The 13,279-nt window shown below is 40.3% G+C and overlaps 1 protein-coding gene across 2 annotated transcripts in view; it reads left to right on the forward strand.

Moving 5' to 3' along the window:
* The window catches only part of IRAK3 (interleukin 1 receptor associated kinase 3), a 47,325-nt gene extending 37,402 nt beyond the window's left edge, over positions 1 to 9,923 (forward strand). For both annotated transcript variants that reach the window (XM_074375080.1, XM_074375079.1), the window contains exons 9-12: positions 2,344 to 2,542; positions 2,864 to 2,926; positions 3,021 to 3,185; positions 3,923 to 9,923. In XM_074375080.1, coding sequence (XP_074231181.1) covers positions 2,344 to 2,542; positions 2,864 to 2,926; positions 3,021 to 3,185; positions 3,923 to 4,438 — 943 coding nt within the window. In that variant the 3' untranslated portion in view covers positions 4,439 to 9,923. The remainder of the gene's footprint in view (positions 1 to 2,343; positions 2,543 to 2,863; positions 2,927 to 3,020; positions 3,186 to 3,922) is intronic.
* The last annotated feature ends 3,356 nt before the right edge of the window (positions 9,924 to 13,279 follow it).

Below are 13,279 nucleotides of genomic sequence, written 5' to 3' on the forward strand. Positions count from 1 at the left end.
GAAGTCGTCTGTGGGTTTTATTGTGTAACGTGCTGTGGTTACTCAGCTCCCCTCTGCCCAGCTCTTACAGAAACATGAGTCACCAGTGGCTGAAAACTTCACACCAGTTGTAATCAAGGTCAGATACATGGATTACATTATGAGTGTTGCTGTTTTTTTCTGTACTCAGAAAAGACCCATTCTTCAGGGGTTCTATGTATTTCAAAAATTCAGCTTTTTTGCATTCTCAAATTTTAAGTTGTGGCTTTATGCCCTTTTTAAAGCTGGGATTGAGGAAGAAGAGGACAGGATGTTTGACATTGAAAATCTGACATTAAGATCTTTGCTATCCTCCTCTTATGCCAAAATAAAGTGGCAGAGGGCAGTGGGGTGGAAGAGAGCCAGGCTCTCAGGGTGGCAGAAGCTGGAGGGGCAGAAGCTTGGGTCCTGGTAACAAGAGTTAATGAACTTCTCTGCCCACCTCCTTTTCTGGCACACCTGGCAAAGTCCTGCATTAAATACCGCAGGACTCTGAGATGGTCAGGGCATCTCCAGAAGCCCCAGCCTTGACGTGAACAAGTGAGGTGTACACCTGTGGAAGAAGTCACCGTGAACTAAATGTCTGTTCTTATCTAGAGCTGCAGCGAAGGTAGATCTGGCTCTGGCGTGTTCCTCACCTTCAGAGGTTCAGGATAGCCAGTACTGTTCTCCAAGCGAGAACACAACAGAACGGGCAAGGAGTAACATAGACGGCTCCCTGTGAGACCCCAGCTGGCCTTAGAAGCTGCTAGGTTTAAAGTATCCGGGGAGGAAAATGAGGACTGTGCTTAGTGATACAAGCCTCAAGGGCCAGGCCCTCTCTGACTTTCTCTTCCTAAATGCAAGTGTTGCACAACAGGTAAGGGCCCTCGGGCTTAGGCATGTGGTAGGCTCTTTGGATTTTGCAATTCTCCTGCCACTTGTAGAGCGGGGAGAATGAAATCAAGTTTAGAGCACATCTTTCTCTATCCTTAAGGGCCCTGGAGCGTCCTGTCATTTTTGTCTGTTATCAACTCAGTCTTGGACAAAGTCTGGACTAGAATTCTCAAGGCCTTAGTGTCAGGTCCTCTAAATAGAAGTAGGACTCAGAATAGTCTGAATCATAATAACACCTGTAGTTCAGACCTTAGAACTAGGATCTGCTGTGGGCCTACTAGTGTGGGGACAGCAGGAACTTCTGGGACTTCCATGAAATCGAGTACTTGTTCCAGATTAAGAATATCTTGTTCTTATCCTGCAGCTATTACCACGTTTAATAACAATGTGTGGTGCTGCAAATATCCCACGTGGCATTTTGGATGGGTAGACCTACTGTTAGAAGCTTCAGTTTCAGGGGAAAAAAAGCAAGCTCGGAACAGCCCTAAGTGGAAAAGTTGGTGACTTTCTCACGGGTCCACCCACTTCTTTTATCAGTATCCATCTGCCCTCTTACGACAAGCTGCTGGTCTTCATCTCAGCTACCAGTACTGAGCACTCCCATGTGCCAGGCTGTCTACATGCCCCCGTATCAGTTCTGTGAGTTCTGTTGTTTTCTTCATGTCCTGTGTGAGGAAAGATGACATTGAGGTTTGCAGGATGAAGCAACTGATGGGCCAGGAAAAGGCAGAGCTGGGACTCACCCCAGGTATGTGCCCTGTGAAAAGCTTATCCCTTCCTGTCCCTGCTGAGACCGCCCTTCGAAGATTAAAGGAGCCGCTGCTTACTCTCAGCAAAGATGTCAAGTGATTATGGCGGCTCCTGTGTGCCAAGGAGCAAAAACCGGACTTCGAGCACTTTGCCTTTGCCTCTGCGGGTTATTTGTATTTTAAAAAAGACTCAAAGGTAAAACAGCTGTAGGGCTGGAACAATGGAATAGGGTCATCAGGAAGGCAGAGGCTACCAAAAATTCCTCAGATAATTGCAGGTTAGCGGCTCTAAGCGGAGCATTCCACAACACAGCCCTGTGCACATAACAGACAATTGTTAGCTGATTAAAACTCAGTTAATGTCCTCACTACAAGTAAGAAGAATGCAAGGAAAGCGGCGTGCTTTAACTTTCATTTCTCCTGTTGACAAAGCATCAGCTTTATCCATCACCTCCTTACACGTGCCTGTAAATTGGAAATGCCTGCTGTTCCTAGGTCAGGTTTTTGTTATAGGTTGCATACAATACTTGGATTTATATTTTAAGAAAGGTGAGGAAATGTCCTGAAAAAAGTTCATGGAAAATTTAGGTAATGGCTTTGTTTGGAACTAATCAGGTATGAAGGTGAGCTTATCCTGTTGCTTTTCACAGAGGTGCCTCTATGATGTTTGTGTCTTGTTTGTCCTTGATCACAATTTCAGTGCAAACATACTTCTGGATGATCAGTTTCAACCCAAACTAACTGATTTTGCCATGGCACACTTCCGACCCCACCTGGAACATCAGAGCTCTACCATAAGCATGACCAGCAGTAGCAGTAAACATCTGTGGTACATGCCAGAAGAGTACATCAGGCAGGGCAAACTTTCCGTTAAAACCGACGTCTACAGCTTTGGAATTGTGAGTACCAACTACCAGTTAACAAAGGAGGGGGGCTGATTGCCAGGAAAGCTCTAAATTCTAAGAATGATTTTAAAGGCTTTAACTTTTAGACCTATTAATTTCTGGTTGCTCATTGTCTTACACGTTAATTTTGTGTAATCAGTCAAGTAATAAAATATAACATCATTAATTAGAGTGAACTAAATTCATTATTGAAGTTAATAGTCATAACTAATTATGTGTATGTATTTAAGATTTTAGTAATATTTGTAATAATGTAATCATTTTGTGTGTATAATATTAATGGCATTGGGCTGACTTTCTCTATGTCCTTTGTAGGTAATAATGGAAGTTCTGACGGGTTGCAAAGTGGTGTTAGATGACCCAAAGCACGTCCAGCTGGTAAGAACTGTCTCCATTTCTGCCCCTGTCTCTTAGTCACTTATCTGTTAGATTCTGAGTTCTAAATAATGAGGTGGTTTTCCTCTCTTCCTAGAGGGATCTCCTTATAGAATTGATGGAGAAGAGAGGCCTCGATTCCTGTATCTCATTTCTGGATAAGAGAGTGCATCCCTGTCCTCAGAATTTTTCCACCAAGCTGTTCTCCTTGGCAGGCCAGTGTGCTGCGACACGGGCAAAGCTAAGACCGTCGATGGATGAAGTGCGTATACAAGTGGCTTTATTAAAAACTGACTCCATGGAACCATGGAAAATCTAAATTGGATAAATTACGTATCTAAATGAAATCTTTGCCAGTGAGACAAGTCTAGCCCCTAACGGAGAATTTCTCAAATAACAGCTTTTCCAGGTCAAAAAGCCACATCGTTTGGTACTCTGGTAGAGGGGATTATTGGGTGGAACCAGGGCAGCCACAGAAAATTTAATGAAAAGATGTGAGTAACTTGGAGAGAGTATTTTATTCAACATTCATTATGAGATCTGGCATGTTAAAAATGCAGCATGTATTTCCCTTATTGATTTTTTTAAAATTTTACTCATTTGTCCATCAGTTTAATTATCTATTCATTTATTTGCTTATCATAAACAAATATTTATTAGTGTACCTCCAGTCCTCCACATAATAAGGTTGAAGTAAAAAATGGTAAGAGATTCATCCAAGGTCACAAAGTAGTTGGTGGCAAATCTAGGCCTAAAGTCAGGTCTCCTGATAGTTAATTCAGTGCGGTTTCTTTTCTACTTTGCTTCAAGTCACTGAATTTGCTTATTAACATAAAGAAGTTTAGCTAATCCTTAATTCCTTCTCATTCTGAATTCTATGGTTAAATTTATTTCATGAGAATAAGAGAATATTCCTTAATGGTAGACAGGAAAAAAAAAAGGTAAAAGGAAAGATGATTCAAGCTTCACTCCATGTTTATTTGCTTCTTGGTTAATTAGGTCCTAACTATTCTTGAAAGTACTCAAGCCAGCTTGTATTTTGCGGAAGATCCTCCCACGTCCCTGAAGTCCTTCAGGAGCCCTTCTCCTCTGTTCTTTGACAATGTACCGAGTATTCCAGTGGAAGATGATGAAAGCCAGAATAATCAACTGCTGCCTCATGGTAAAGATTCAAGGGAAGATGAAGAGACTCAGAAAACTCCCTTTGAATGCAGCCAGTCTGAGGTTACATTTCTGGGCTTTGACAGGAAGACAGGGAGTAGGAGAAATGAGGATGTTTGCCACATGCCCAGTTCTCCTTGTGGAGAAAGCTGGTCTCCAAAGCATGCAGCTCCAGGCCAGGACTCGGGGGCTCCTGGGGTGATTCTGGACCCTTCTGCAGAAGCTCCAGGCCAGCCCCACCAGAGCAGGCCAGTGGAGACAAGCTGTTCTTGCAGACTTTCCTGGAATGAGTGTGAACAGTACAAAAAAGAATCAGTTTCACCAAGAGATAAAGAAGAAAGCGAGGATCGCTGAGGCGCCTAAGTACAGGTCTCATCTTGGGAAGACGCTGTCTTCATAAGTCATGCCAAGAGGGTGACTGATGGTGAGTTTGGGTAATGCAGATTAACAGTCTCAACAATTCCATTCCATCCCTTCCTTTCCAACTCACAGAAAAGAGTGGCTTAAAACTTTGTTTTAGCGGGATCACTGCCTCACGATCACACATGGGGTAAATTAGAACCATCCAAAATTACATAAGATCATGGACGCTGACTTCAGACAATCAACACAATGAAAATTTACCAGAAAGGAACTGTTTTCCAACATCTTCTCCATCAACATCCATGTAAGTCCTGGAGCCTCCAGTCTGCTAAGTACGTTCAGTTCCGTTGGGTTCCATTGCTTTGGTTTAGCTTGCTTGCAGAGGTTGTGGGAAATGTCTTATCTGTAAATGTTAATAGATGCCTTTTTAAAGAGTTGCCATTTTGCTTATTTTGATTGACTTTGAGGATATTTCTGTTCATCCCTATTAAGTCAGCCTGCCTGAACATGAGCTGGGGTTACCCTTGGCCAAGACATGCCCAAGATCTGTATTTTTGTATTTAAACTCTTAGGATAGTTTATCTCATATAATGTAGTTGTTGACTATTATTACAATTTTTTTTACATACTTAGATGCTATTATATCCTGAGTAGAATGTATGAAATACATTGGTTTTAAAACCAAGTAATTTTTGTTCCTAATGGCTGGTCATAAAGGCCTAGGTCAGCTTTTTGTTTAATTCTGTACCGTCTAATTCTGTGCCTTTATTCCTGCTGTGTACTAGATCTCCCCCTTTTGCACCCGTACTAAATCTTGCGGGGCCCACCACAACTACCATCCTCCAGGAAGCTCTCCTAATCTCTCCAGCCAACATTACTCACTTTAATCAGCATTTCCATAGAAATTTCTTTGTCTTTCTGTTTTATACTTGTCACTTTCTGAATTATATCAAAGTTGCCTATGTTATCTGTCTTACTAGATTGTCAGCTCCCTGTATTAGTTTCCTATTGTTGCTGTAACAAATTAGCACACATTTAGTGAGTTAAAACAATAAATTAACTCATGTTACCGTCCTGGAGGTCAGAAGTCCTCGGCATTCCTTCTGGAGGCTCTAGGGGAGAATTTGTTCCCTTGCCTTTTCTAGTTTCTAGAGGCTGTCTGCATTCTTTGGTTCATGGCTTCTTCCTTTACCCTTAAAGCCAACAACATAACATCTTTAAATCTACATCTCTCTCTTTCTCTCTCTCTGAACTCTTCTTCATCACTTCTTTCTCTTCCTTTGGCTTCCAAAGAATCGTTGTAATTGCTTTGGTCCCACTCAGATAATCCAGGAAAATCTCTGCATCTTAAGATCCTTAATGTAATCACATCTGCAGTATCCCTTTTCTCCTATAAAGTCATATATTCACTAGTTTCTGGGATCAGGACATGGACATCTATGGGGAGCCATTACTCTGTCTCATTCTTTGAGTGTGTAGGGTCCATCTCTTCAGGGCCTAGCATGTTATCATATATAGAGCAGGTGTTTCCTTATAAGTTAAATTGAGTTACATTATCTCTATGAACCCACATAATCAAAAATTCAGCTATAGTAAACATTCCTGAGTAAATTAACAAAGTAGGGACAATGACTGTCTTTATGTTGATGGACAGAAGTACTCCACAAAAACCATTCCCAGAGGATTTACAGTGTCTCCCTCTCCAGGGTGTTTATAATAAAAGGGCAGACCTCTAGTTTTCTGTGCATCAAAGGAATAGGCCTATACCTTTTTTTTTTTTTTTTCTGGTGAGTCAGTATGGTTGGGTTAATCACAATCAGATTGGGGTCCAGATTCAAAAACAATTAATCTAAGAAGGAAGTCATCAGAAATCCGGGTCAGGTTACAGACCAAAGTCAGAAACATGGAGCTACGATTCTGGGAAAAAGGATCTTATGGCAGGAAGTAAGGTTCAAAACACAATAAATAATCTGATTGACAGGCCAAATAAAAACTCCAGGCAATAAGTTGGGAGAGGCCCAGCCTGAGGGCTGGTCTGGGGGGGGCCTGGCTGCCCATTGCTGTCTTTCCCATCTGATCATGAAGTGTGTGTTCACAATGTTCCAAAACTACTGATGTGCGAAGACTATCGGGAGAAAGGGTTGCACTGAACTTCAAGTGATTTTACTCCTTGTGACCTGTCCTAGTTTGGCAACTCTTGATTATGCATGTTAATCAAAGGAAGCAGTAAAAGTCTTCAACATTTGGCTTTATATATCGCCAACCATTCTGAGGCCGATTTAGCTTATGGAATCTGAAAGTATTTCATCTGAATGGGGCAAATTAGCCTGAAATCGTGTGAAGTTCCACTAATATTGCAAACGAGGAAATCAAGGTAATCAAGAACTGACTCTGTTCAACTGTTCTTCACTTTGAATCTGGGTCGCCCAGTACCTCCAATGCAAGATCATTAAGACAGCTTTGATTGACGCCAGGCCCACACCATTATTCAGCACACGTGTAATCTGTTGGTATGATGTTGATTTGAACTTGCGTAGTTGACTTAAAGCAGTGTTTCTCAAACTCAACGTGCATCAAAATGATGTAGAAGGCTTGTTAAAAACACAGATCGCTAGCCCCCACCCTATTACTTAGGATTTTGCTTAGCATTGAGTAGAAGCCCTAGAAATATTATTCAGTGGTCTTTTTGACTAGATCACCTTGGTAGGGTGTGACTCTTCTGGACATCTTTAAGACAGAAGTCAGATTAGCTGGCAATAACCTGGTTAATGAGGTGGTAAGCAGATACCACTGTGGCTGGAAATTACCAGAATTTTCTATTGAGTGATCCAGTCCTCCTGACTACATCTAACTTCCAGTGCATTCATTACTAAATGTCATTTGAGAGGAGTTAAATCTTGTATACTGTCATGGGCAATAAGAGGATACCTCTGTGGCTTCAAGGTATGAAGACAAAGGCACATGAAGAGACCAAGAATGAGCCCCCAGGTCCTTCCTCAGATTAGCAAACATGGATCAGTCAGCAACTTCACACATCTTCACCCTTATAACAGCGCGCCATGGGCATTCCCCCAGGCAGACCTTATTTACTTGACAGGTTTTTTTCCCCATTTTACAGTTCCCCAAAACATGGAGAAGGCGTTTTGTTGACTTGCAAATTAGGTATGGAATCAAGGAGAATGAGGGTCGGAGAAGTCGACTCTTACCCTGAGTCACACTGCTGATGCAGCAGGGCTCCTCACTGAAAACTCTTTACTTAAGCCCAGGAAATGTCTGTTCTGAAAAGGAGTAACTTAAAAAATTAAAAGTATCCCCTAGTTGAAAATGAAAACAGCTAATAAATACATGTGTGTGTTTATTATTTTTAAAATATTATTAACTTTGGCCTCCCAGATGGGCAAAGATTAAAGCCATTGGCAGGAATATAAGCAAATGGGCATTCTTATTTACTGCTGCAAATTCTTATGTACTGTTGGAGGAGTGGAAATTGGTACAGCCTTTCTAGAAGGCGATATATACCAAAACTTTAAATGGTGATACACTTTTACCCAGCAATTTGTTTAGGAATTTATCCTAATGAATAAAAATTTCACAAGTGTGTAAACATGAGGGCCAAGATGTACTTTTTAATGTTTATGATATTAAAATATTAGAAACAGCTTAAATATCCTCCAAAGAGGATGGGTTAAATAAATTATAGCCCAAATATACAATTGAGTCGTATGCAACTGTCTAATTAAAAATTGTTTAGATCTGTGTTTATTGCTATAGAAAATTTGTCCCTGGAATATTATTGAATGAAAAAGCAGACTACAGAATAGCATGTTTAATATGGGCCCATTCGTAAGATTAGATATTTTTAAATAATATGTGTTTCATAGAGAGATCTTTGCTAAAAAGTTAATGATGGTTTCTGGGCTGTGATGTTTGCGTGATCGTTACTTTTTTTAGACTTTTATGTATTTGAAAATCTTATAATGAGCATGTATCACTGTTATTATCAAAAAACAAAGCTATTTTTATTTTGGAAAAAAAAATTCTCTACATTTCTACATTTGCCCAGCTCTTTGCTCAGCTGTGCCCATGGTAACAACTGGCAGCTGGTAATAATGCTTTTATTCCAATGCCCTTTATTATTTCTATCTCTAAGCTTAGTGACTGACGCCTTCACATAGATCTGTCTGCTGTATCCCCTGAGTAACGTATTTTGAGAGGGCTTATGAAAAAGCAGTCCAAGAGGCAAAAACCAGACAAGCTGAAATGCAAGAATGGAGATGAGATCACAGTACACAACTGAGAATATTTGTAATTAAGTATTAGTTGATTTTGGTAAAATCCTTAAAAGTTACCCTTAAGATCTGTACTTACAAACCAGTACTTCAAGAAGGAACTTATACTTAAAGATCTTTGGGGAGATGAATTTATCACCCTAAAGTATCCATACCCCAGACTTGTCCCCCACTATCCCTTTTTAGCCTACATAAAATTTTTTAACTTGCTGAATTTAGTAGACTCCGGTTACAGTTATCAATTGAAAGTAAAACTTGCAACAGTGCAAAGAAAGTGTGACTGAATACAGGGCTTTTCTCTAACAGGTAGAGATGGAGGCTATGTAACAATGCTAGTGGGATCCACAAGAATGCATTAATTATAAAGGGAAAAAGCAAAGTATACTCAGGGTAAAATTCTAATTCTAATGAGTTCTATTCGGAAGGACTGTTGCAGACATAACTAAGTTACAGAGTTTGTAAATACAAAAACACTAGGCAGATCCAGCTAAAAGATAAATGAGTGCTGGCTTCTTAAAAGCATAACACAGCCACAAAGTTGGTTCTTTTGATGCCAAATTAATGTGTTGGTGCAAACATTTTTATGTTTCCTAGAAGATAAATGCCAGGTAATACCAAAGTTACCATCATTGCAAAGATTTCAGCAAAACAGAAAGAAGGAATCCAGTCTATAAATACAGTGTAAAATGGAATCGTTCTGAACAGCATGTTGGAGTGAGGTATAAATGACTTCTGGTAGTCTTCTTAATCCTATTATTCACTAAATGATAATTTCATGTCATTTGAAAGTGTCCAGGTGAAGTATACTATACTTGTGGGACCGTGAAACACTGGATTTGTGATTTTTTTCTTTTATGTTTGTAACACAGGATTTTAAAAAAGAGCTGCAATGACTTCAGCCAAGGGCAAATATTCATCAATGACCTTTTATTGTTTCTATTTTATAAACCTGGAGGAAAATGTGTGCTTACCTTCCAGTCTGCTTACAAAGCCAAACATGCGTGTTTATATTAACTCACTGCCGGCAGCTCTAAGGCTAATGCTTGTGACAGGAGGCAGAGCAATCTCTGACATTTTCATTATGCATTTGTCTAGCAGTTTGAAGAGGGAGAAATAATTCATGTGATTACTAGTACTCTGTCTTGGGCATTCAAATGTATTTCCCTAATAAAAAAATTATTACCATATTTTAGAAGATGTAGTCTGACATGTCTTCATCTTTTCCCCCACCTCATATCCTGGCATCGTCGCCCCTGATTTCTGTAGTCATGTGAGTGAACCAAGTTGCATCACTGCATCACAGTTAAAAGATCTCATCAATTATAGTGAAACTATCCACCACTTCCCTTCACCCACTGTCCCCAAGGCCACACAAGTCTGACCCTGTCACACCTGAAACTGCTACACATCAGAAATCATAGGATGCTGTCCCTGACTTCATAAAAAATCCCATTATCTGATCTCTCCATTTCATCCTAGCCTACCTATGACCATCCTCTTCCTCTCCCATCTACTCCATTTGCTTTTTCTTTGCACACCGTGGACCATGGGTTTGCCAGTATCAGTGATTGTCCTTATGGAGAAATAGAACCCCTACTACGAGCTTTGAACAGATAGAATTTAATATGGGAACTGTCTATCAAAGGGTTGGAAAGCCTAGAACAAAAAGAGGAAAATGTGAAGTTATCCTGAGATGAATAACTCCAGGAAGCCATTCTCACTCTTATGGATGAAGGAAAACAAAGGGAACACTTGCAGTAAGTGTCCATGACCACTGTCTGCCGAGGCTGCTGAGAACTCACTGCTGATGCTTCTGGAGCAGTGTTGCCAAGGAGAAAAGCAGGAACGTGGACTGGACCGGCACCTGTGCTGCTGCCGCTGTCACTGCCAGGGGCCCAAAAAGAAGCAGAGAAAGAAAAAGCTCCGTTTCTTCCACATTCCATAATGAGAAGTTAGCTGCCGAGGGCAGCTGGGAAATACAGTTTTGTCTGAACTAGAGAGGAAAGCACAGAGGGGTGAGAATGGGGCTAAGAGCCAATAGACAAATCCTATTTCTTGGCTCCCCAGCATTTATTCTCACCCTTCTGCCCTATATTTAAACTTCCAGTAACAATAACAGTATCATACAAATATCTCTAAAATAATTCAAGATGCTGTCGCTCTCCCTAAAGAGGAGACACAAGATCTCATCAGTCATCGTTTCCATCTCTAGGTGGTCGTAATTTTTCTTCCACCTGGATTTTCTAAGAATAAAGGTAATCGTCACCAACATTTTTTCTATAACAATAGGAGAAAAGAGAGGGGAAAATAAATAATTGGTTAATTAACACAAATAAATACAAGAGAAATATACGTGGTTGCTACTGTCTTTGTTTCCGTAACTTGTCACAAGGCTGCAATTTGTATTCATAATGTGCTTTTTTAAAGTCTCCTTCCGTGTTCCCTTGGCTCTCAGCCAGCGCCCTGGTTGTCTGTGTTTTCTTCCCTGATGGTGTGCACCAAACCTTCATTCCTGCAGGGCTGAGTCCTCAGTGGCCTTGCCTTTATTGGCATGTGATGACTACACATTAACTCTCACCACTGTGGAACTCTTAGCACACAGAATTCTCTGGATTCCAAATATAAACCTTCCTGCCCTCCTTATGCTCGCCAATCTGATTTCCCCTTGATGACTGTAATCAGTACCTAGAGCCAGTATAACAACCCACTTCTTTCTTCCCTGGTTCAGTGGCATGAAGCCCCCAAAATGCAGCCCCTCTGCTTCCAGTTCAGTGAAACCCTGGTTGTGTCCATATGGGATCAGTTCTCACTTGAGACCTAGGATCTTTCAATTGGCAGAGCTCAGAGTTAAAGTTTGGAAGCCAAAAACATATGTGAGTGGGTATTTTTATTTTTCACAGCATCCTGGTCATTGAAAAATAGGGGAGAATTTAAATCACCAATAACCCTCTCAAAGTGTATCATACTTTGTGTATATTTAATACTTTAAGTGTGGTAGATAAAAAAGAATGTTAGTTTTTTTCTGGCATTTAATTTGGGTATGTTACTGTTAATTTAGTCTAAGTTTGTGCCAAGAGCAGGTACATGCATGCCCATATGTGTATGTATGTGTGTGTGTATGTATGTGTGTGTGTATGCATCTGTGTCTGGAATTCATTTTAAAGTAGCTCTTCTTGAGCTTGTGGGTCTACCAACACCTTGAGTTTTTTGGGTTGTTTTTTTTTTTTTTTCACATAAACGACTGATCGCACACCTCTCTTTCATCCTTTCTTTGTGTAATTGGTTTTTATGAAATAAAACCAGAGCGTATTACATCTGTATTGTTATAACACTATCCAGCCACTTTTAAATGACTTTGTATGCATCATGGTTCAATACCAATTTGTTTGTTTTGATTTATCAATCCCACCTTTTGGGGTAGCCTCTGGCCAACTCTCCATTTCTCTCCACCCTTGGTTCTTATCCCTCTCAACAGTCAGCCCCAGCCTTGCTAGCCTTCTTGCATGCCCAGCTCCTTCCCATCATGGGCTTTCTTATTTGCTGTTCCCCTGCCTACAACTCTCTTCCCCCAGAACTTCTCCCTGGGCTGTTACTCTCTATCACCTTTTGCACTGCATCTGTTTCCTTCAATTCATTTGTCAGTGCGTGACATTACATCATGTATTTACTTGTTTATCATCAATCTTCTCTAGAATATAAAATCCTCAAGGCCAAGAATGTTCCCTTGTTCACTGCTGGATCCCCACTGCACTTAGAAAATTTCCTGAAACAAAACAGATGCTCTCATAAATGTTTTTAAATATATGAATCAGCTAGTGTTTAACATTTTAATTTAATCATCTGATATTTTACTTCTGTATCATTGGCCAATTTGATGAGGTTGCTTTCTCCATTCACTAAACTGTTGGTAAGAAGTGCGCTACAGAGTAAGGCCAGTTTCAGAACTATGTGACACTCCACCAAGTACTTTCTTTAAGGTTAATGTCTTTCCAATAATTTTTAGAAATTTAGGAATATATTCAACCAACTGATTTCATCTTAATTTCCAACATATATTTTTCTATCTTGAATGCAAGATATGATCGCTCTAAAGTTATTTTTTTATTTATTTATTATGTATTTATTTTTTGGTTTATTGGGGAGGTTAGGTTTATTTATTTATTTACTTATTTTTAATGGAGGTGCTGGGAATTGAACCCAGTACTATGCATGCCAGGCACACACTCTATCACTGAGCTATACCCTCCCCCCTCTAAAGTTCTTTAAATTAGTGCAAGAGGCCTTTGCAAACTGGTCCCAAATTATTTTCCCGTCATTTGTATAAACCATCATTTACCCGCTTCCTGCCTCCTTTCCACAGACTTTGTACTCTTTGTTCTAGTTCCATGAAATTTGTTATGGTTCTTGAAGCATGCCATGTCCCTTCTCATGTCCATGCCTTAGCGCGTGCCGTTCCAGCTATCTGGAATGCCCTCCTCTCCCCATGCCCACCTTCAGGTAGGCACATCCTTATACACCATCCATGACCTAGCATCAGTATCCC

This window comes from Camelus bactrianus, chromosome 12 (genome assembly GCF_048773025.1).
Source record: "Camelus bactrianus isolate YW-2024 breed Bactrian camel chromosome 12, ASM4877302v1, whole genome shotgun sequence".
Taxonomy (NCBI): Eukaryota; Metazoa; Chordata; class Mammalia; order Artiodactyla; family Camelidae; genus Camelus; species Camelus bactrianus.